This window comes from Alexandromys fortis, unplaced genomic scaffold (assembly GCF_014885135.2).
Source record: "Alexandromys fortis isolate MF-2015 unplaced genomic scaffold, M_Fortis_MF-2015_v1.1 scaffold_212, whole genome shotgun sequence".
Lineage (NCBI taxonomy): Eukaryota > Metazoa > Chordata > Mammalia > Rodentia > Cricetidae > Alexandromys > Alexandromys fortis.
In genome coordinates, this window is record NW_026068091.1 from 18,144 (window position 1) to 41,912 (window position 23,769).

At 50.2% G+C, this 23,769-nt stretch overlaps 1 protein-coding gene and 1 pseudogene across 1 annotated transcript; one reads left to right on the forward strand and one right to left on the reverse strand.

The window, feature by feature from the left end:
- The first annotated feature begins 4,679 nt into the window (after nucleotides 1-4,679).
- On the forward strand, nucleotides 4,680-6,126 carry LOC126488961 (60S ribosomal protein L3-like; annotated as a pseudogene).
- Nucleotides 6,127-6,729: 603 nt separating this feature from the next.
- Nucleotides 6,730-22,322, reverse strand: Capn11 (calpain 11). Its single transcript, XM_050122880.1, has 20 exons — nucleotides 22,065-22,322; nucleotides 21,721-21,790; nucleotides 18,558-18,676; nucleotides 16,976-17,109; nucleotides 16,618-16,786; nucleotides 14,705-14,788; nucleotides 14,529-14,614; nucleotides 14,273-14,347; nucleotides 13,970-14,133; nucleotides 13,605-13,796; nucleotides 9,629-9,851; nucleotides 9,306-9,345; nucleotides 9,155-9,220; nucleotides 9,014-9,071; nucleotides 8,842-8,906; nucleotides 8,514-8,582; nucleotides 8,043-8,121; nucleotides 7,834-7,950; nucleotides 7,000-7,058; nucleotides 6,730-6,886 (listed from the first exon to the last, which is right to left on the reverse strand). The coding sequence occupies exons 1-20, from the start codon at nucleotides 22,290-22,292 to the stop codon at nucleotides 6,860-6,862; spliced, it is 2,124 nt and encodes a 707-aa protein (XP_049978837.1). The 5' UTR covers nucleotides 22,293-22,322; the 3' UTR covers nucleotides 6,730-6,859.
- Between the last annotated feature and the right edge of the window lie 1,447 nt (nucleotides 22,323-23,769).

The window sequence follows — 23,769 nt, forward strand, 5'->3', positions numbered from 1 at the left end:
TTTCTATATTGGATGGCATTTTAGTTCATTGCTTCTAAGCATTGCATAGTATTATGAGGTTTCCCAGAACATTCCAGACCTCACCTTCTCAGAGAGCAAAGGATCTGAGCAATGGGGATACTCTGAGTGAAGTGAGAGGTAGGGTGGAACTGTTCTCCGACATCAAAGGCTGAGCATGGGGGAGGGGCAGCATCTGTGGAAAATGGCAGTTGGTTATCAAAAGATGAAATCCAGATTGCCAGGGACCTAGTCGGAGCCAGCTCACAGACACTTCGGTGCCCAGGACTAAGGGAAAAGAGCAGAAATGCAGGCTACTTATCTGTGGGGACACAAGGTTGGGAGGGCACACTGGGAACAGCCTCCCAGGGCTGTGAGGCGCATAGGGAGCATGGGCAAGTCTCTGGGATGGGGAGAGGGGCTGGAAGAACAGGATGTGTTTTCTGTACTTTAGCACACGTCGTGTGAAGCTATTGCTAGTACAGTAAACATTTGCTCACGTCAGGGGCCAGTATTCTAACTTTATGAGCATCTTGTTAATTTATACTATAGAGCTCATGTTGTCCATGATGTTGAGTCCAAGGACATAGTATTTTTTTCATGTTTATAATCTAATGTTGATTTTGTTTTCCTTTTTTAAAAGTTTTATTTTAGCTGGGCTGTGGTAGCACACACCATTGATCCTAGCACTGGGGAGACAGAGGCAGGAGGATCTCTGAGTTCAAGGCCGGGTCTACAGAGTGAGTTCCAGAACAGTCAGGGCTACACAGAGACATCCTGTCTGGTAAAACAAACAAAACAAAACAAAACAAAACAAGGTATTTTTAAAAAGTATTTGTATATGTCTGTACGGGCTTTTTTTTTTTTCTTTGTACTTTTGAGATAGGGTCTCACTATGTAGCTCTGGCTGTCCTGGAACTCACTATATAGACCAGGCTGGCCTCGAACTCACAAGGATCTGCCTGCCTCTGCCTCCTGAGTGCTGGGATTAAAGGCGTGAGCCTCTACACCCAGTTTATGTATAGTTTTGTACAGATCCCCTGGAACTAGTTGCAGCTGCTGTGTGAGCAGGGTGCTGGTTACAGCTGCTGTGGGAGCCGCCCAGGATGGGTGCTGGGACTCAGACTCAGGCCCTTTCAGAGAGTGGTACACTATGTAACTGCTGAGCCATCTCTCAAGAGAAGGGTGTTGGAGCTGGGGTTACAAGTGGTTGGGAACATGCCAAAGTGGATACTAGGAACTGAATATGGGTCCTCTGCAAGAGCAATGTGGCTCTTAAATACGGACTTGTCTCTCCAGCCAACACTGCCCCCTTTTTTTCTCTACTGTTACAGATAAACAGATTATAATTAAGCAAGGAAACAAGTCATGTACACAAGGAATTTTTTTTTTTTAAAGAGGGTCTCATGTAGCCCAAGCTGGCATCCAACTTACTATGTAACCTAGGCTGGCCTTGATCTTCCTGCCTCTCCCTCCCTACTACTGGGAACACAGGTGTACAGCCCCACACCTGGCTCAAGAGCTTCCTTTTCAAACCTTCAACTATCAAACAATGTTCTTTTAAGAGAGACACTGTGACTCCTACTTGAAACAGTGAGGGAGGTGGCCACCCAGAGAGCACCAGAGACTGCTGCTTTCCCTTTGCTCTGAGAGAACTCCAGACAAAACCAGCATCGGGCAGGTCACAGCTGGAGGGTGAATGGCTGAGTCCTAAAGGTGAGAGCAAGAGGTGGGGCGGCTGAACGGTGTCCACAGTCAGGGAACAGCAGGGTGGATGCTGGGCTCAGTGTGTCTTAATCTAGGATCCAGAGCAGTGGGGATGGTGCCGCCCACATTTGGGGTGCGTCTTCCCACCTCAGCTAACCAAATCTAGGAATTCACAGACACTCAAAAGTCTGTTTCCACGGAGACTCGAAGGTCCCATCAGGTTGATATACATGATTAACTGTCTCAGTGCCTTTATTTGAAGTACATTTATGAGTCATTTTAGTTTTGTTACAAGCCAGAAGTGATAGTCCTGGTTGACAACATTTAATAGAATATTTCAAAACAGCTAGCAGAGAGGTTGGAGTGTTTCCCCGCACAGAGGTGATAAATGCCTCAAACAGTACACACACCAGTTATCCTAATTTAATATTGTACACATGCATGGACATGCCACACTGTACCCCAGAAACACAGATGATGGCTGTGTTAATAAAACACATCTAGGACCATTGAGATGGCTCAGCGGGTATTTGCTGCCAAGCCTGATGACCTTGACTCAGAGCCTCGAACCCACGTGGTGGGAGGGAAGAACTACCTCCACAAATTGTCCTCTGTCCTGCACACTTGCACCACCGCACAAGCATACCCGTGCATGTTTACACACCAACACATGTGTACACCCCGACACACGCGTACATCCCCTCCCTACAAGTGCAGGTTGGCTTCTTTATTTATTTTTGAGACAGGGTCCCAGGTAGCCCAGACTGGCATCAGACTAGCTCTGTTCAAGAATGACCTCTAATGTCTGTTCTCCCTGCCTCTGCTGCACGAGCGCTGGGCTCATGGAAGTGCCCACCGTACCTGGCTCACGTGGTGCTGGGAATGGAACCCGGGCTTTGTGCTCGCTAGACAAGTGCTCACCAGCTGTGCTACATCTCTAACCCCTGCAAATTAAAAAAACAAAACATGCCGGGTGGTGATGGCGCACGCCTTTGATCCCAGCACTCAGGAGACAGAGGCAGGCGGATCTCTGTGAGTTCAAAGTCAGCCTGGTCTACAGAGCCAGTTCCAGGACAGAACCTCACATTAGTGGAGTCCTGTTTGAGGTTCTCTGCTTCCCCTCCATTCTGACTTACAGTTTAGCAGTGCTTCACCCCAGGGAGAGGGACATGGGGTGGGAGTCAGCATCTTCTGGGTTCTGAGACTGTTGGGACATTCACCACCGGGAGAGGGACACGGGGTAAAGGTCAGCATCTTCTGGGTTCTGAGACAGTTGGGACATTCACCCCAGGGAGAGGGACACGGGGTGGGAGTCAGCATCTTCTGGGTTCTGAGACTGTTGGGACATTCACCACAGGGACAGGGACACGGGGTGGGAGTCAGCATCTTCTGGATTCTGAGACTGTTGGGACATTTGTTTCTGGTTTGGTTTTTTGAGATAGGGTTTTTCCGTGTAGTCCTGGCTGTCCTGGAACTCACTCTGTAGACCAGGCTGGTCTCGAACTGAGAGATTCGCCTGTCTCTGCCTCCCGAGTGCTGGGATTAAAAGGGTGCACAGCCATGCTCTGCTTTGGTGGGAACCTCTTGAAGCTTTAATGACCTGCTAGTTTTAGAACATGGCTGAGCTGTCCTGCTGTCCCCGGGGAGATGAGCTCTCAAGCTGGAGCAATGCAGGGAACAGGTAGCTGCCTGCAATACAGGGAACAGGTAGCGGCCTGCAATGCAGGGAACAGGTAGCTGCCTGCAATGCAGGGAACAGGTAGCTGCCTCACCCACAGGGAAGAGAGGCACAGCGAACCCATGCTTCCAGAGGCTCCTTCAAGAGTGTCACCTATCACGTGGGACGGGAAAGGACACAGAGAGGAAGACAAGGGGATGGCAGGGCAGGAAACAATTCCTCAGAAAACAGTCAGGTGTGGGCTAGATGGAAGGGCGAGGATGCTCTATGCAGGCTGACTCAATGTGATCTTAGAAGTGACTGAGGAGCAAAGGTGGGGCCGGAAAACCAGGAAGAGCTGGAAAAGGATGGGGATTCCTATTGTTCCCATGGTAAACCAGGGCCTGGTCAATACCAGTAGGAAGTACCCAGCCCTACTGTGGTAGGAAACTGTAAATGGGCAACATGACCGCTCCATGGGATGTTAAGGGGATGACTTTTATTGTAGATATGAGGGAGAGAACAGCCAGAGGCATCTGAGCGGTCCAGCGGTCCAGAGCAGAAAGCAGCAGATTGAACATGGCCAGCAGGAAGAGGAAGTGAAGGGAGATGGGAGGAGAGAGAGAGAGAGAGAGAGAGAGAGAGAGAGAGAGAGAGAGAGAGAGGAAGACCCCAAGAGTGTGGGCAAAAGCGGCAAGACAAAAGAGAGAGACATAGCCAAAATAGCAGGCTTATAAGGGGAATGAATGAGCGGCTGAGTAGGGAGGATAGCCGATGAGCTGGAGGCAGTTTGGGGTTGGGGAAATAAAAAGAGCGGAGAAAAGCCAGGATGCCAGGATGGCTCTGAAATGTGTAGTAGGTACTTGTGATACTGGGGGAGCCTGGGGACCAGCGTGCACTTTGGTAGCTCCTAGGGACCACAGTCAGTCATTTGTCCCCACTGCCAGTGATACAGGAAATAGCTCCTTTTGGTAGAGGGACACTGACTTCACGAGGTCCAGAGGATGCTGGCTGTTATCTATCGGCCAAAATTTGGGGAAATGGAGTTTCCTCTGGACCTGAACGGATTCCGATTCCAATTGCTCTGCAGAACACGAGCTTAATCTAAGGGAAGTGGGGTACCCTTATCTAGAAGGCTGGGGTCACGAGAGGAAAGTCCTATGATGGTATCATTTCTGGCTCTATAGGAGCAGGATGAGAGGACCAGGAAGATGGCTTAGTGGCTGAAAGTACTTGCCGTTCAGTGATGACCTGAGTTTTAACTCACTTTAAAAAGCCCGATAAGGGCTCTCTATCGGCAGCAGCGTGTGACAGACAGATGTCTCACAGGAAAGTATCTGCTCCCAGGCGTGGGTCCTTGGGCTTCTTGCCTCGGAAACGCAGCAGCAGGCATTGTGGGAAAGTGAAGAGCTTCCCCAAGGATGACCCTGCCAAGCCTGCTCACCTCACGGTCACAAGGCTGGCATGACCCACCCACATTGTCCGGGAGGTTGAGAGACCAGAATCCAAAGTGAACAAGAAAGAAGTCATGGAGGCTGTAACCACTGTGGAAACACCACCTGTGGTAGTTGTGGGAATCGTGGGATACGTCGAAACCCCACGGGCTCTCCGCACCTTCAAAACAGCATTTGCTGAGCACATCAGTGACGAGTGTCAAAGGCACCCATCTACAAAAACTGGCACAAATCTAAGGCCTTCACCAGATACTGTAAGAAATGTCAGGATGAGGGGCTGGAGAGATGATGGCTCAGAAGTTAAGAGCCTGCTCTTCCAAAAGTACTTAGTTCAATTCCCAGCAACCACATGGTGGCTCACAACCATGTGTAATGGAGTCTGGTGCCCTCTTCTGGCCTGCAGGCATACACACAGACAGAATATGGTATACATAATAAATAAATAATTATTTTAAAAAAAATTTTTATAAAAAAAAGAAATGTCAGGATGACATGGGCAAGAAACAGCTGGAGAAGGACTTCAATGGCATGAAGAAGTACTGCCAAGTCGTCCACATAATTGCCCACAATCAGAAGCATCTGCTTCCTCTGCACCAGAAGAAGGCACACTTGATGGAGTTCCAGGTGAATGGGGGCACTGTGGCTGTGACGCTAGACTGGGCCCGGGAGAGGCTGGAGCAGCAGGTTCCTGTGAACCAGGTGTTTGGGCAGGATGAGATGGCTGATGTCATCAGGGTGACAAAAGGCAACAGCTACAAAGGGGTGATAGTCGCTGGCGTACAAAGAAACAGCCTCGCAAGACCCACTGGGGGTTGCAAAAGGTTGCCTGTATTGGCGCTTGGCACCCTGCCCGAGTGGCCTTCTTTGTGGCTCCGGCTGGGCAGAAAGGCTACCCATCATCGGACAGAGATCAACAAGAAGATTAACAAGATTGGTCAGGGCTACCTTATCAAGGATGGCAAGCTGATCAAGAACAATGCATCTACCGACTATGACCTTTCTGACAAGAGCACCAACCCACTGGATGGCTTTGTCCATCATGGTGAGGTAGCCAATGACTTCATCATGCTCAAAGGCTGTGTGGTGGGAACCAAGAAGTGAGTGCTCACCCTCCACAAGTCCTTGCTGGTGCAGACCAAACGGCGGGCTCTGGAGAAGATTGACCTGAAATTCACTGACACCACCTCCAAGTTTGGCCAAGGTCGTTTCCAGACCATGGAGGAGAAGAAAGCATTCACGGGACCACTCAAGAAAGACCGCACTGCCAAGGAGGAAGGTGCTTAATGCCAGAATTTGCTTAACTGGTGTGGTCGCAATAAAAACTTTTCCGGTGGGGTGAAAAAAAAAAAAAAAGCCGGATAAGGTGGTGCACATCTGCAAGCCAAGTCCTCCTTGGTGGTGAGGTGGGGGATGGAGACAACAGAAACAGCAGCTGCTCACAGGCCAGCCCGCCTGGAGTAGCCCGTACTGCGCCAGGAAGAGAGACCTTCAGTCTCACACCAGCCGGGCCCCTCGTGTGTGGCTCTTGCCCTGGGTGGGGTCTAGCATCCTGTACGGTGCAGCGCCCCCTAGTAATTGTGTCAAACATTCGTAGGCACTTCCCGGAGACACAGTGGATACCCCTCCTCTTTGGTGTTAAGGAAGTGGCAAACCACGTCCTGTCCTGTTTATTAGAATAATGTCCACGGCGTGGGGGTGGGGAGTGGGACAATGGCATTCCTGGCTAGAGGGCTGGCTAGAAGGCAGCTGTAACTTGATAGCACGCTGGGACACTAAGCTGGCTTCGAGGCTGCCTTACCCAGACAAAACTGGGGAAGAGTCCACCTAATTTTTAGTCCAAACACTCAGAGCCTGAGATTGCTCAGGGGTGGGTGGGGTGGGGTTGGGGGGTTAGAGCTCCTGGGAGCCGGAGAAGCCAGAGCCGGATCTGGGGCACGGAGTAAACACTGAGCCTGGGGCTCCGGAGAGCGAGGGTGACAAGGAGCACCCACCATCCTAACTGGAGCCCCACTGGCGGAGGGAGAGGGCCAGGCTCTGCATCTCTCTACCCCCACATGGTTATGTGCAGCCACTGCAAAGAAAGCAGAGAACAGAAGATATTCAGCAGAGGAGGAAGATAGACAGGACTAGACGGGGAGGGGACCATTTGCAGCCTGACTGATCTCCCCACCCCTACCCGCGTACCTGCTCCATATTCAAGCAAATAGAACCAGTTTTCTTGGGGTCCATGGATAGGAAGAACGCTATTTTAAGCAAAAGGCGGGGTGGGGAGTTAGCACTGAGATGATTATCTAAATGACCCACTCCCCCAAAAAGGTGAAACTCGGGAAGGTAGGAAGTAATTCCTTGACCATCGGGAATGAAACATGGCAACTGGTTAGGCCTGGCGCGGGTCTGAGCGCTTGCCCCAGAGTCGCTTACTCCTTGCAAGAGCGCTGGGGAGGTGGGGGCAGTACCGAACTGTTGTTGTGATTGTTATGATCACATTTATTTATTTATTTGTTTGTTTATTTATTTATTTATTTATTGTGGGTGTGAGAGAGGTCTGCATGCATGTCACAGCTTGCACCTGTGGAGGTCAGAGGACAGCTTGTGGTTTTATTTTTGATTGATTTATTTTTTAAGACAGGGTCTTTTGGCTGACCTAGGCTGGCCTCAAATTTACTGTGTGGCTGAGGATGGCCTTGAACTCCCGATTTTCTGCCCCCACCTCCGGAGTGTTTGGATTAAAGGTGGGCACCACCACACCAGACTTGGCGCATGCTAAGCAAGTACTCTACTAACTGAGCTACACCCCGGCCCGGGGCAGAAGTGTTACCTTAGCATTTGTATCATATTTGCTAGAGAGAGGACTAGGGATATGGACAATAGGCACAGCCCCGGCGAGTTGTGAATTTGAACTTGGGTCAGGTGTGTTTTTTGTAATGGAGAGGTTCTACAGAAAGGCCTCAGGGTGAGTGGGTGTGAGAACAAGCCAGCCTTCCTGGCCTAAGCTGCAGGGGGAGGTACCTTACTCACCAAACATGGCCTTTAGCCTTAGGAAGCAGTTGATGAAGTTGTCAAAGTCCACGATCATGTTATCGTCTGAGTACCTAGCCACCACCACCTCAGTTATCTTATTGTTCATCTTGATGCCTAGGACACAGATGGGGCGTGGGACAGCATTTAGACCTCCAGACTTGACTGCCCAGCTCCCTGCCTCTGACAACCTCGTGCTCCCTGGCCACCTGCTTTCTCTAGGGCCAAGCGCATCTCGTAGGAGTTCAAGGTCCCGGAGCGGTCCTCATCACACTCTTTGAAGATGTCCTGAAGACAGACAGATGTCATCAGGCCTTGTGTGTAGCATGGTGGTGGAAATAACAGAATACTGCAGTGTGACTGACTTACAACAGCTGTCTGAGACCCTGGGGCCCCACTCCTCTGACCAACCACTTGAATCTCTAATGTTCCTATTGCTAGTGGTTGAGGTTAACTCCACGCATAGCAGGGGCTGTTGGTACCCTGCCCAGGGCTTTCTTCGGGCACCCTTCAGGACTATACCAGGCTATCCAATTACTAACCAGTGTGTGTGTGTGTGTGTGTGTGTGTGTGTGTGTGTGTGTGCTGTCTGTCTGTCTGTCTGTCTCTGTGTGTTTTCAGTTCTAATGGCTTCTTCACTAGTTTCCACCCTTCTTGGCTGTCTCTTTAGGGTTCTTTACCGTCCATTTCTTGATCTTTTTCCACAGGATCTGGAACTCCAGAAAACCCAGCTTGCCAGTGCCATCTTTCTAGGGTGGTTCGTCAAGGATAAGAGTGTGAAGAAGGCATCCTAGGAATGAGGGAACGGAAAGCCTTGACACAGGCTTGGGGTGGCTCCTGGATGCTAACCACCAGAACTGGGATCTTTAGCTACCCTGAAATCTAATCCCCATCACAAAGGAGGGTGCTGAGGCTGGCTGGAGAGATGGCTGCTTTTGAGTCAGCCTTGGAGGGCAGGGAAGAAGATGGAAAAATACTGGTTAGGATTGCCCCAGGGCAGAAAGATACATCCATGAGGTTGACCATACGGCGGCAGACATCCAAGCTAAAACCTCTTGTCTTGAAGTTCTTGACTGTGAGGAAGGCAAGGCGTAGGAAGAAGAGAAGAATGAATTCTGTGCGGGACACCTTAGGGCAGCCTTCATCGGGGCGAGCTGTGGGGGTGGGGTAGGCTACTCACATTTACTTGACATCGTGTTGAGCAGTCTTTGCAACTTGTACATGTCTATTTCCTTGTCCTGGGAGGAGAGACTGTAACCATCTGCTCTGCCCCTGTGGCCCAGCGCCCCCTCCCTTCGGACTCTGCCCCTGGACTTCTTACTCCATTAGCCACCATCTCAAACAAGTGGATAGAGTCCTGGTCCAAATCCTTCTCAGAGACGGTTTCCTAGGGAAAAGCAGCCAGGAGGGAGGGAGCAAGTCTTAAAAGCATCCTTAATATCCCCAACCCCAATCCCAAGGCTTTATATTACCTCTTTAAGGTGCTCAGCACAATTGACTTCATCCAGCAGCCTGGGCATAAGAGAGTAAAGGTTTAGGGGTGACTGGGGACCAGAGAGATGAGGTTCCCGATGGGGTGACCCAGGGAAGGTCCTGTCATTGTATATGGAGCAGTATTGAATAGTCCATCAAATCTGGGTTCTAGTTTAACTGCTTCTATTACTGATTTAGATCTCACGTCCTTGTAGCTCAGTTTCTAGGAGTATAAAATAGGATTGACGTGGAGGAAGCCCAAAACCTGACATCCTACAGCCCTTGGGCAGGGAACCTGGCCACAGTGAGGTTAGCCCCTCACCAGGTCTCATTGTGCTTCTCCGTAAAGACCCGAAGCAGGAAGTCAGCATCTTTATGGGGCTCAAAGGTGGAGGGGATAATGATGTATTCCCCTGGAGGCAGCCGAAGGTGACTGATGACCTCTCGTGAGTTCATGAAGATCTCCGAAAAGCCATGTTCCCGGTATTTCACAAAGAACTCTTTCTTCAGATGGATGTTCTGGAGGTTCTGAAACTGTATGTACCCTGGAGGTGGGCACAGGACTAGCACAGGGGAGCCAGCAGAGTGGATCTCCCAAGGTGAGCCATCTTTGGGGCAGGATTGGTGGTGGGTACCAGTACCCCTGCTTTATGGCCTGGACTCCTCCCATGTGGTCAAAAACTCCAGCATGGTCTCACCCTTCCCTGACTCCCACCGTTGGATCATAGGGGTTGGACTCCTAACTCAGGGCTCCCCAGAACTCTTCACCAGATCCCTTCCCTTGACAACCCACATGCAGCCAGGGGTGGACTGGACGCCTGCCCAGGAGTAAGCCTTTTGTACCTCCTTTGGGACCTAAAAGGAAAAGAGAGAAGAGGGTCAGATCTTCGGGGCAGTAGAGGGTATCTGGCCTTCAAATTGGTGAGTGTGCACTGTGCGTGTGTAAGTACGTGTGAGCACGAGTGTGAGCCTGGGTTGCGGTTTGTTCGGGCACTGGAGCAATGTTCGTGGGTGGGGTGTAGGCTGTTGGCATTAATAATTCGTCCGTTTTGTATTTCAAAGTCCAGTGTGCACAAAGTTGACAAAGGCAGATTTTTATCACTCTGGGTTAAGGACAGGAAAAAGAGTCCCAGAGAGGCAGGGCTGACTTGCTGAAAGGGGCTGGGATGTGGGTGTGCGCCAAGGTTGCTACTCCACCGAGCGCCATCTACAGGAACAGAAGAGGCGACTCCCGGAACTGAGGCTGGAGAGCAAATACACTAGCCATTTTTCCCTCCCTTCTAGCCCAGGCTTTGACTATGCCACGTAGTTGAGGATGACTTTGACCTTTAGGTCCTCCTGCTTCCACCTTCCACATAACAGACATGTGCCACCGTGCCCAGTTTTATCCATTGCTGGGGGCAGAACCCAGGGCTTCATGCAAACGAGTTACATCACTAGTGTTTTGATTTTCGGACACAAGGGATCATGTATCCCAGGCTGGTCTCTAACTATGGAGCTGAAGTTGGTCTTGAACTGCTGATCCTTCTGGCTTCTGTAGGCACCTTCATCTGTGTGCACATACCCACACAGACACACATAAACATAATTAAAAACTAGAAATCTGCTGGCCGTGGTAGCAAGAGCAGCGACTCATACATGCACAGATGAGTGAGAGAGAAGGGATGGAGAGAGGGGGGCTAGATGTGGTGTGCTTGCTTATAACCCCAATACTTGGCAGAAGCCAGAGGATCGAGGGGTCAACCTAAGCTACGTGAGGTCCTGTCTCAAAAAACTAAAAGTGTTGGCTTTTCTCGCCATGACCTTTAGAATGTCCCAGCCCAGCAGGAAAGCCCTCGTGGAAAGCAAGCAGAGGCAGTCACTGGGTTCTAGGACTGACGGAAGAGTTGGCTAAGTGGGTCTCTTCTTTATAAACTAGCTTGCCCGTGGTATTCAGTTATGCCAACAGAAACAGATCAGGAACGTGGCCCCATTGCAGGGTTTATCAGTACCTTTTTGTTTGTTCGTTTGGTTTTCCAAGACAGGGTTTCTCTGTAGCTTTGGGGCCTGTCCTGGAACTAGCTCTTGTAGACCAGGCTGGTCTCGAACTCACAGAGATCCTCCTGCCTCTGCCTCCCTAGTGCTGGGATTAAAGGCGTGCGCCACCACCACCTGGCTTTATCTGCGCCTTCTTTTATCTTATTTTGAGACAGGGTCTCACTGCATAGACCACGCTGGCCTACAACCGCCTCTGCCTCTCAATTGCTGAAATTACAGACAGGCCAGCACATAGCTCATTGGTGTGCCGGGACACTCAGGCTGGGCCCAGCCTCCCTCCACCTTAATTAAGGTTGGACTTTTTTTTTTTTTTTTGAAAGAGCCTTGATTTTTCTCTCCTTAAAAAATCAGTTTTTATTTAGCTTTCTAAGGTCATGCCTTCAATGTTTTCACAGCAAGTTTCTGCTCCTCAGCGTGGAGGAAGAAAGAAAGCTTCAAGAATTTGCTCCTGGGCTTGTGCAGCGGCTACGCCAAGCTTCTTAGTATCACTGTGCGCTGCTGGCGTGAGCACTGACCTTGGACTTATAAAATTCCTTTTAGACCCCGGTGGTGGTGGCACCTACTTTTACTCCCAATGCTGGGGGAGACAGAGGCAGGTGGATCTCTGTGAGTTCAAGGCCAGCCTAGTACACGAAGCAAGTTCCAGGACAGCCAGAGCTGTTATACAGAGAAGCCCTGCCTCAAAAAAAAAAATTAGATTTATTATTTTATCTGGATGAGTGTGTTGCCTGCATGTTTGTGTGTGCATTCCCGAGGCTGTGAACGATCCTGTGGATGCTGGGAACTGAACTCAGGTCCCCTGGAAGAGCAACAAGTGCTCCAGCTCCCTAACTTCGACTTTTTTCCTTTACATTTGATTTATCCTGTGAGTGTGTGCCTGCTGTGACGAGGGCAGCCGGAGTGAGGAGACTTTCTCCGTCCACCATGTGCGGCTGGGGGGTTAAGATCAGAGTGCCAGGCTTAGAAACAAATTCCCTCTTGGCCACACTTCGGCCTTTCTGTCTTGGGAAGGGCGGCAGAGGAAAAGCAGCCCTTGTCCTGCCCCCTCTTTATTCCCCTCTGGCCAAGGAGCCTAGGCTGTCACACAAGCAGGGCAAGTCTAGTTCTGTTCATTACTGAGAGCCCAGACTAGTCAGGGACTCGGCACACGGTAGGAGATGGTACGGTATTCCATACCTGTTGGCTATATAAGGGAGTGGCTAAATGGGCTTTTCTGGGAGCTTGTAAACCATGGCTGGTCTTGAGAAACACAGACGGTGATGCTTTTTGGCCTCTGCAGTGAACAGTTTTGAAGGAGTGGCTGGGGCCACATTTGTGTGGTGTTGCTGAAGTCTCCCTTGCTCAGGGACCAGGACACAATCTCTATCTTTGCCCCTTCAGTGTGTGAGCTTGTGTGGTCACCTCATCTCTCCTGCCTTCAAGATCGGTCCTGTTCCCTAAGGGTAGCGGTAAATGTGGTGTACGGGTGTTTGGGTGACGCCTGCCACAAAGGAAATGGTAGTTGTGTGGTAGATTTAAAAAAAAAAAAAAAAAAACTAGCCAGGTGGTGGTGGCACACGCTTCAGTCCCAGCACACGGGAGGCAGAGGCAGATGGATTTCTGTGAGTCTGAGGCCAGTCTGCACAGCTAGTTCTAGGACAGCCAAGGCTACATAGGGAACCCCTATCTCGAAAAACAAACAAATCTGTGGAAAGGGAACAGAGCCAGGGGCTGGACTGATGAGATGGCTCAGCCGTTAAGAGCACTTGCTGCTCTGGCAGAGGGCTTGGGTTTGGTTCCCAGCACCCACATGATGACTCACAACCAGCTGTAACTCCAGCTCCAGTGGACCCGACACCGTTTTCTGATCTCTGCTGTTATCAGGTATACATGTGGTAAACAAACATACATGCAGGCAAAAATGTGTGTGTGTGTGTGAGATGAGAGAGAGAGAGGAAGAAAGAAAGAAGAAAGAAAGGAAGGAAGGAAGGAAGGAAGGAAGGAAGGAAGGAAGGAAGGAAGGAAGGAAGGAAGAAAAGAGCTCACCCAGAAGCTCAGGAAAAGCACAAGATGCTACCATTTCAGCGGCCGGGCTGTGGGACCTTTGGGGCCGACTCTCACAGGGGTCCTGGGGAAGAAGGGTCTTAAGAGGTGAGGCACGCCTTTAATCCTAGCATTGGGGAGGCGGAGGCAGATGAACCTCTGGGTTTGAGGCTAGCCTGGTCTACATGGCAAAAAAAAAAAAAAAAAAAGAAGAGGAGAGGCCAGAGGGGACTGGGGACAGTGGAGGCTCACGGAGAAGATGACGAAGCCTATTGTGAGCAGCTGGGCTCCTTCCGGCCGAGCGTGTCTCCAGTTCTTCTGCATCAGGGCCACCAGGCAGGTGCAGACCACCTCACTTTTCTCTGAGTCATTCTCTGGGTCGTCCTCTTCCAGGAGGGAGATCTTAAACTGGGGGTTACTCCAGAACGTCTCTATGGAAGATGCAGGGCAAGCTGATTACACCAGGCCGGGGCCTTCCATCCTTGACTGTGCCCTTTCTGGATGCGGGTCCGCTGAGAGAGTCCAGCCATATGTCTGCCTCATTTCCTGAGGACCGACTCTGCCCTCGTCCACCCCGATTCTGTGCCCTTGTGCCCGCACCTACCGGGGCTGTTCCTGCAGCCGCCTGCAGTGCTCCCTTTCCGCCAGCTGCCCTCATAAAAGGTTGTGTGCCAGCAGCGCTTGTGCTCCCAGGGAGACAGTGCGTCTGGTGTGAGGTTGCAGATCTCCAAGAGTGTGAAGTTGCTCATGAAGTCTTCGTAGGACATCCTAGGGCGGGGAGTGCAGACGGCGCCGTCAGTGCACTCCAGTGCACATCCCTAGGCTCCCGGAGGCAACTGTGGTGGGGAGGATGGGGGGGATGGGGGATGTGCATGGGGAATCCGAGGCTCCGGGAAGCCACACTGACCAGAACTCCCCATCTTCTTTCTTTCGTTGCAGCTGTATCTGCACGTCCACACTCAACTCTTCCCACTCCCTGGCCCTGCAGACAGAAAACAGCAGAGCAGAGGGGCAGCCACCCTTCCTCCCTAAGGGACTTTCTGAAGGCCACCTCCAGAGTTAAACTGAGCAGCACTGGGGCAAGGGTTGGCCCCACTGTGTCACTGGCTTCCATATAGATCCTACTAGGTCTCTGTTCACCTCCCTCTGCTCAAGGCATCTACCTGTCACTCCAGGCTCCATTCCACTCAATCCGGCCCCAGGGATTCTGGATCCGAATCAGGGTTTCCTTCTTGCCTCTGTAGGAGACCTGGGGGGGGGGGAGACGAGGAAGTTCAGGAAGTGGGTGGCGGTTCTCACACACCCCTGGTTCTCAAGGGTCCCATTTGCCTGCACTCACATCCTCCAGGCCAGTTACTGAGTAAGCGTGTCCTCTGACCAGCATATTATGGGTTATCGTTTCAAAGTCACTGTTGCTGGTGACCTACAGAAAAAAGGGAAGGGAAGGCATTTGAGGTCTGGCCTGAGAATCCCAAGAAAGCCACTGTTTTGTGTGGCTCATAATACACATTATACATACATATGGGGGTGTTTAATACGGCATCGAGGGTCTCAAATTCTTTATGCAGCCATGACTATTCAACTACCCTTAAATTCTGATCCTCCTGCCTCAGCCTCTGGAGGGATTATAGACATAATCACCACACTTGGTTTATACTTTACATACACACAAACACACACACACACTGTAACAGTCACCTAGTTGTGTATGTGGTGTATGTGCATACATGGGATGGCCAGAGATAGACATTGACTATCTTCCTCTATTGTTTTTAAAATCAATATTTATTTAAATAAATAGATATTTATATATTTATTTATGTAGCTATGATATGTATGAGTGTTTTACTTGGATGTTTGTCTGTGTATTACATATTTGCCTGTTGCTCAAAGAAGCCAGAAGAAGGCGCTGGATCCCCGGAACTGGAGTTACAGTTGTTTGTGAGCTACCCAGGACCGGGAACTGAGCCCAAGTCCTTGGCAAGAGAGGCCAGTGCCCCTCTGTCTCACACTTAGAGACATGATCTCTCACCTAAACTGAAGCTCACTGCATTGGGATCCTGGCCAGCGAGTTCCCACGATCCACTTGAATTTACCCCCAGCACATATGATACCTGTTTGTTTTTACATGGATTCAGGGGATTTGAACTCAGGTCTTCTGACTTCACGAGCAAGCACTCTTATCTACTGAGCCATTTCCCCAGCTCCTGTACTTTCGATTTTGGAGTAATTCTAGATTCACATGCAATGGAACAGGGAGAGCCTATGCTCCCCTAATACAGATTCCCTCTGGACATTTTGCAAAACTCTACTATAAGCTGAGTGTGGTGGGGCAGTCTGCAATCTCAGCACTTGGGAAGCAGAGGCAGGTGGATCTCTGCGGGTTCGAGAACAGCCAGTCTTACATAGTGAGATCTTATCTCAAAACAAAACAAACCCGGCAAACTCACATCCAAACTAAAACAACAGCAGACTAAATACACTGAAAAGAGAACAAAACAAAACTGTAAACAAAAGTCAGAGCCACTTCAAAAGTTCTTGCGGGGTTGGCGGGGAGCGGTGGGAGGTGGGAGTGGGGAGGAGGGGGGATGGGGTAGGGGTGTCTGGGAGCAAGGGTGGGGGTAACGGGGAGTGGGGGTGGCGGGGAGCAGGGGTGGGGGTGCTGCCATCTTAAGGTCATATAGAGGCAGATCACAGTTTATTGGGGCCGCTGTTGCTCTTTGTATTCTGCGGTGTGCAACCAGACAATTACTGTGATCCACCTGCAGGAAGACTGGGTTGCTGTTTTCACTATTATGAGCGTTGCCACAAGTGTTTTTATGCAGGCTTCGAGGGGGCTCAGTTTGTCTTCCTCTCCTCCTCCTTGTTTGCAATACCCGCCCCCACCATATAACTGCTGTTATATGGAAGTATACTGGGTACATTGATTTGAATAAATATTTGTTGAGTGCTTATTGCATGCTGGGTATCGTCCAAAGTCCCAGGTTCCGTGTGGGGAACGAACCAAGTAAAGGTCACTGCCCTCCTGGAATCTCTGCCCTCCTCTCTGGGTCAGAAAATACTAAGGAGAAAGTAACAACAAAGCAGAGGGTATGCCAGGTGGGGACAGACACTCTGGACCAGAGGCAGACAGAATTTGTTCAGGAAATGGGTAGTGAGTGAGAAAATGTTTGGGGAAAGAGTCTTGGGGTAGGGTGGGGGATCCATCATAACAGGCGCAGAAGTGCCGGGGCAAGACCCAGCCCGGTTTACTTCGATGGAACAGCCCATCAGGGAAGACATCTCCAGCGATTTTCTGAGGAGCCTTAGCATGTTGTGAGGGGCTTTCTGGAGCCGAATGCTGTGGGCCACACCGCCTGTGAAGTCTTCGAAACCCTCCACAGTGCTGCCCCCTGCCAGCGCCTCGTAGGATCCATTTAGCCTGCAAGCAGACAGTGCGCTGTTAAGCTCCCGGCTGGAGATGTGAACCAGAGGGAACAGTCAGGCAGAATGATGAGGGAAGTGAGACACCCCTTACGGTGCCCTGTCTCCTCCCCTGGTTCAGCCAGTGGCCTGTCGCACTCGGTCAGGCTCCTGAAGGCCAGTCGGCTTCCTAGTCTGGGTAACTTACTTGGCATAGGCCTTCTCCAGCAGGGCGCTCCAGAATTCCTGGCGCTGGGCACCATGCACGAACAACAGCTTGTTATTCTTAGTGGGCAGTCGGTCGTCCACCACCACATTCATCCACTGCCCAAACTGCCAAAGCTGTGGGTGGCAAGGGGACATTTGTCTGCATACAGGTGAACTTTATCCTCAGAGCGCCTCCTGGTGGCCATGCCGAGAACATACCAGCAATAGTCACTCACATTAGGATTTTTGAACAAAACTGGTGTGTGTGTGTGTGTGTGTGTGTGTGTGTGTGTGTGTGTGTGTATGGGGGGTATGTCATTTCTTTCCTTCCACCTTATGAGTTTCAGGGATCAAACTCAGGTCATCAGGTTTGGGATAAATGCACTGAGCCGCCTTGACCAAGGCCCTTAGAATACGTGAAGGAAAGACAACAAAAGCCCTAAAATTCCTTGATATTCCCAAACCCGGATCTTGCACCAACGTCAAGAAAACCCTACCCATGGGGCTGGGGATTTGGCTCAGTGGTTAAGAGTATTGACTGTTCTTTGAAAGGACCAAGGTTCAATTCCCAGCTAATGAATATAAAATAAAAATAAATCAATCACTGAGCAAGAAAGCAAGAAAGCAAGAAAGCAAGAAAGCAAGAAAGAAAGAAAGAAAGAAAGAAAGAAAGAAAGAAAGAAAGAAAGAAAGAAAACCCCACCCGCCTTTAGACTGAGGCCCTGTCTTGACAAAAGGCAGCTGGGGGTTGAGCTTTCAGATCTTAAAATCCTCTCCCTATTCTATGACATTCAGAATTGCTCCTAGATCAGCTAAAGGGCCAGGTCATACAAAATACATGGTGGAGATTTTCAGTGTCATGACAACCATGTGTGTTCCTGGGAATGGGCACATGTGTGTGCGTGTGTGCAAGCATGTGCATGTGCACACACACACACGAATGAGAATGAGGAGAGAACCATAAACAACTAATTATTTTCTTTAGCACTTTAAAAAACTTAGCTGACATGACTTCTTTCATGAGCCAGTATTTCTCTGAATATTGTTGAAAAGCCATCCCAATTAGTATATATTTGAGAAACCAAGTAAGGTCTCTCTCTCTCTCTCTCTCTCTCTCTCTCTCTCTCTCTCTCTCTCTCTCTCTCTCTCTCTCTCCTCTCTCTGATGGTTTGAATGAGAATGGCCCCCATAGGCTCATATATTTGCATGTTCATCACTAGGGAGTGCAACTATTTGAAAAGATTGGAAGAACAGGGAGGTGTGGCCTTGCTGGAGGAAGTGTGTCACTGGGGGTGGGCTCTGAGGCCCAGGAGTTCTCTCTTCCTGTTGCCTGTGAGTCAGGACTGTAGCTCTCCGCTCTAGCTTCAGCAGCAGGCTTGCTTGAGCGCTGCCAACGCTCCCTGCCATGGTGGCGATGGACTAACCTCTGAAGCTGTAAGCCAGTCCCCAGTTAAAGGCTTTCTTTTATAAGAGTAACCGTGGTCATGGTGTCTCTTCACAGCAATAGAAGAGTGACTCGGTCTCCTTCCCTCCCTTCCTTCTTCCCTCCCGCCCTCCCTCCCTCCTCCCCCTCTTTCCTTCACCTGAAAATGGAAGATGCCAGCATAGTTTTTCTTGAAATTCTGGCTCCTGGGCACGACACGGTACAGCAGTTTGGGACATGTAGTAAGGGCGCCAATGGCAGCCAGCAGCCAGCAATCCCCTTGAAGGCAGACAGGAGAGGTTGATCCTTGAATAGCCCCACGTGTGTGGAGGCCCCAGATCCCAATCAGGGGAGAAGCCCCCAGATCTCCCCAGCAGAGATCACTCTGCCTTTTACTGAGGTGTGTTGGGAATGGGGCCAAATGGGAAAACTGAGGCAGAGCTTGGGTTCTGGGACAGTGAGCAGTCCAGGGAGTCACAAATCAGGGTGACATTTGTGGCTTAGGGGAACTTGGGGAGGCTGCTTAGCACCCTGCTTTCCTATCTGTTGAACATATCCAGTAACCTTTCTTTATGATTCCTTGTGAACAGGCTGGAGTAGCGGCCAAAGGCCCCAGAGGAATCTCTAGAAAACTTCTGTCTCTCATCTCAGTATTTAGGTGGTGAAGGATAAAAGCTTTCTAAGTTCGTTTGTCACCAGCCTGGTCTACAAAGTGAGACCTTGTCTCAGAAAACCAGCCAGGAGCTGGAGAGATGGCTCAGCAGTTAGGAGTACTTCCTGCTCTTTCAGAGGGCTTAGGTTCAGTGCAGCCCCCACATCAGATGGTTAGCAACCACTTGTAACTCTAGTTGCAGGGGACCTGACAGCGCCCTCTTCTGGCCTCTGCAGGCTCTGCACCCACATACACAAACCCATGCACAGAAACACCTATACAAAATTAAAAAGAAAAATTGCAACCCCCCCCCCAAAAAAACCAATCAACCAACCAATAAAAGATGCCTTGCAACTGGAGAGAAGTCTCAGGAGTTTAAGAGCACTTGCTGCTCTACCATGAGCACCAGAGTGCAGGTCCCAGCATCCACATCAGCTATCTTACTAATGCCTATAATTCCAACTCCAAGGGATTGTAATACCCTTTTCTGGACTCTGAAGGCATCAGACACACATCTGTGCATACTCTGACACACACACACACATCAATAATTAAAATAAAAGTTTAAATTTAAAAATGGAAAAATGTCTATCCCATCGCCAACACTCTGCTGATAAAGCTGGGCTCTGTCCATATGCCAGCGTGAGGCCTGGAGCTAGCTGAGGATGGAGCACAGTGCCCCTGTGGAAGCATGGGAGCACGGTGCCATGCATCAGTCGCCCACTGCCATCTGTCCCCTGGGGTCTGCCCTCAGTGACAGGCCAGGTAACAGGTGGTGCTGTGTGGGCTCCAGGGTCTGGGAAGTTTCTGTGATGGTTGGTAGCCTCTGGGCTTTGGAGGGAGGCTGCAGTCCAGAGGGAATGGCAAGGACTCTGTCATCAACACAAGAGAGCTACAAAGGAGACACTGATCTCCTCCTCTTGTACCCAGCATCCCTCGGGCCCATTGATCCACAGAGACAGTTGTGGTCCTAGGGCTCTTTGGTCTCTTGCTATACTTATTTCTGCCATTTTCCCCTGCAACGAATAGGAAATAGAGTGGCCCTGGTGCCTGCCCTGGGCCTGAAGGGGCACGAGGAGATTGTGAGGCAGGACTAGCTCAGGGAGGAGGAGTTAACCAGGTGTGTAGTGTAGTGTCATGTGACTCCATGCCCCATTATTAATAGCCCAGACCAAAGAAATCCTACCACCTGTGACAGGTGACAAACTCTTGAGTTTTGTTTTCTCAAAAGATAGAACCCAATCCCTGTGCTAAAAATAAATAAATAAATAAATAAAAGAGGACGGGTCTCCTCTAGCCCAGGCTAGCCCTGAACTCATCTGAACACATTGCATTGCTGTGAGTGACCTTAAATTTCTCACCCTTTGTTGTTGCAAGGTACCTAGGCTTGTGGCTGGCCTAGAACTCACTTTGTAGACCAGGCTGACCTTGAATTCATGAGTAATCCTCTTGCCTCTTCTAGATGTTGGGATTATAGGCACATGCTACCGTACCCAGTTTTTTTTTATTAAAATAAGTTATTTATTTTTATTTTATGGTGCTTTCTTTGCCTGCATGTATGTCTGTGTGAGGGTGTCAGATCTTGGAGTTATAGGCAGTTGTGAACTGCTACATGGGTGCTGGGAATTGTACCTGGGTACTCTGAAAGAGCAGTCAGTGCTCTTTTTTAAAATTTTTATTATTTATTTGTTTATAATTAGTTTTGTTTGTTTGTTTTGTTTTTCGAGACAGGGTTTCTCTGTGGAACAGCCCTAGCTGTCCTGGAACTAGCTTTGTAGACCAGGCTGGCCTTGTTTGTGGCTAACTAGTGCGACCTTGTCTCAATAAATAAATTTTAAAAATCTTGAACAAAACAAATAAACGAAAAGTCCCTGTGTTTTCTCTTGGGCTACCATGGAGCCCCGCAGAGCTTCTGCGAAGAGGCTCAGGCTGCACTGAGATCTCACGCACAGACGGCGGTATCCCAACAGTGGAGCACTGGACTCAGCCACGCCTTCAGACGACCATGGTCCCACAGTGCAGCTGACCTCAGCTGCAACCTCATGAGACACTGGGTTAGCCCTGCCGCTCCACTTCTGAGGCTCTCCCGACAGAACCTGGGAGGTGAGAATTGCTTGCTGGTTGTTTGGGACAGTCTCGCGTGGCCTCAGGTTAGCCTTGAACTCTTGCTCCTTTTGCCCCTTTTACCCTAGAGCTAAACTTGTAGCTATGCACCACCATGCCTAGTTTGACGGTTAAAAAAAAAAAAAATTCTGTCTGAGAATGTGTGCACCTGTGGTGGCCTGGGGGCGGCGGCTGTGGGGTGGGGTGCATTCCTGTGCACATGGCAGCCAGCAGGGGGCGCTGAATTCTTTGGCGCTGGAGCTGAGAACTTGGCTGCTGGGGTCTGAACTCTGGACTTCACTATTTTGTAGCAAGTGCTCTTAACTGCTGGGCTGTCTCTCCACCCGCCTCCAGTTGCTAAGCCTTGGGTCATACATTGTGCAGCAACAAATATCTACTAACTATATCATCCCATTTCACTCCCAAACCAGACCGCAGTAGGTACAGAAAGAAGGGCCCTAGAGGACACACACTTCCAGGCTTGAGAGCCATTCCACAGCCCCCCCATCCCAATTTTTTTTTTGGCCCCACTTTCCCGATGGAGGCCAGCCCCTTGTTCCCCACTCACCGAGGACCCCTTGGCAGATGTCTGTGGGAGAGATCTCATTCGTGATGAATACGGGGTTATTCGTGATCTCCTGTGGTGAAGGAATAAGAATGTTAAGGGGTGAAGGGCCCCCTCCCTACCTCCTGTGCACCTCTGAGTTCTAGCTGAGCAGTAGGAAGTGCTGAGCTCTCTGACCACAGCCTGCCTATGAGAGACAGGCTTGGGTGCCAGCCCAGGAGGATTACACTAGGAGGCTGGGCAGAAGCACGTTCAGAACTGCCCTAGCTCTGATGGCATCGGGGCCTAGTGCCAGGGCCTTCCCCACTTCAGAGGCCCCAGGGCCCTCCCCGCTTCCCGGTGCCCACCTTGGGCCGCTGCCAGGAGATGTTCTGCACCTTTTTGGAGTTGGGACCCAGATCCTTGAAGCCTATAGACTTGGATTCAGCAGGGAAAAGGGGGTCCTCAAACAGTTCCCCCTTCCTTAGACATGCCTCTCGGAGCTCCTCAAAGTTCTGATTCTTGTAGTTGTGGGCGTTTTGGTGTTGGCCCACGCCCTTGGCCTTGAGCCGGCTACTGTTTATAGAAGTTGCCATTCCCTTTTCAATATAAATGGGCTCTGTTAGATTTAAAAAAAAAAAAAGACAAATAACCCAATTTAAAGCGGTACTGAAGCTGGGTGGGTGGGAATAGCAGCTGTCTGAGAGGTGGGAACAGGAGTGTCAGAAGCTGACCGTCTTCAGTTACAGAGGTTTTATCTTTTTAGTGCTGTTCTGGGTGGTTTTGTGTGTCAACCTGACACACGCTAGAGTCATTAGGGAGGAAGGAGCTGCAAGGAGTTTTCTCAATTAGTGATCAATGTGGGAGGGCCCAGTTCATAGCGAGTGGTGCCATCCCTGGGCTGGTGGCCCTGGGTTCTATAAGAAAGCAGATGGAGCAAGCCATGGGAAGCAAGCCAGTAAGCAGTTTTCCTCCTCAGCCTCTGCATCAGCTCCTGCCTTCAGGATCCAGCTGTTTGAGTTCCTGGCTTGACTTCCTTCAGTGATGAACAGAGATGTGGAAGTGTAAGCCAAATAAACCCTTTCCTCCCCAGCTTGCTTTTTGGCCATGGTGTTTTGCTGCAGCAATAGAAACCCTCACTAAGACAATACTTATTTACTTTTATAAGTAAATTTATTTGCACATGTGCCTGGTTGTGTATCTGTGTACCACGTGCTCATAGAGGTCAAAAGAGGCATCAGATCCCCTGAACTGGAGTCACAGATGGCCGTGAGCTGCCATGTGAGTGGTGCAATTCAAGCCAAGTCTTCTGCAAGAGCAATAGGTGTTCTTAACGCCGAGCCCCTCCACCTACCTCTGCCTCCCAAGTGCTGGGATTAAAGGTGTACGCCACCACGCCCAACCTTATTTAATTAAAAAATGTGTAGGGAGTCTTGCCTGCCTATGTGTCTGGGCAGGTGTATGCAGTGTCCGTGGATGCCAAAAAAGGACATCAGATCCCCTGGGGCTGGAGTTAGTGGCGTTTGTGAACTGCCTCATGTGGGTGCCGGGAACTGAACCAGTGTCCTCTGGAAGGTCAGTCAGTGCCCTTAACCGCTGAGCCATCTCTCCAGCCCCATAAACCTAAAGGATGTATTTTATTTACATGTGAACATGTCTGTGTTTGTGGGAGTGTATACACATGTGTGTGTTGGGCGGGCGGAAGGGGTCAGATTCCTGGGAGCTAGAGTTACAGATATTCGCAGACTCTCAGGCTTCTCGTATGGTGCTGGGATCCAATATGGGGTCTCGTTATTGTGCAGCAAGTGCTCTTACGGTGGAGTCATCGCTCCCGGACCAAACCAAGAGCAAGCATCATGTCTGTAGAGAGCTTTGGTTAATGACACCTGGCCTCCGAAAACGAAAACAGTGTGGCTGGTTTACAGAAGAGAAGATCAAGGCTTCAAGGGCATCAAGAAGAGATGCCCTTCCTGCTCACAGATGGGAGGAATGACAAGGCATTCATAAGGCACAGTGAAGAAGTGAAGACATTGGAGCCCTTGAGCACAGCCAGGGAGAGCAGAGATGATGGGG

Bases quoted from the DNA above. Each gene is read 5' to 3' on its own strand.
- Capn11 (XM_050122880.1), bottom strand. From the start codon at position 22,292: ATGGCAACTTCTATAAACAGTAGCCGGCTCAAGGCCAAGGGCGTGGGC. The intron at 14,789-16,617 runs GTAAACCGGGCT...TTTTTTCTGTAG, and splicing joins TGATGGGCTGTTCCATCGAA to GTCACCAGCAACAGTGACTT. The intron at 8,907-9,013 runs GTGAGTAGCCTA...CCTTCCTCACAG, and splicing joins CAACACGATGTCAAGTAAAT to TCAAGAACTTCAAGACAAGA.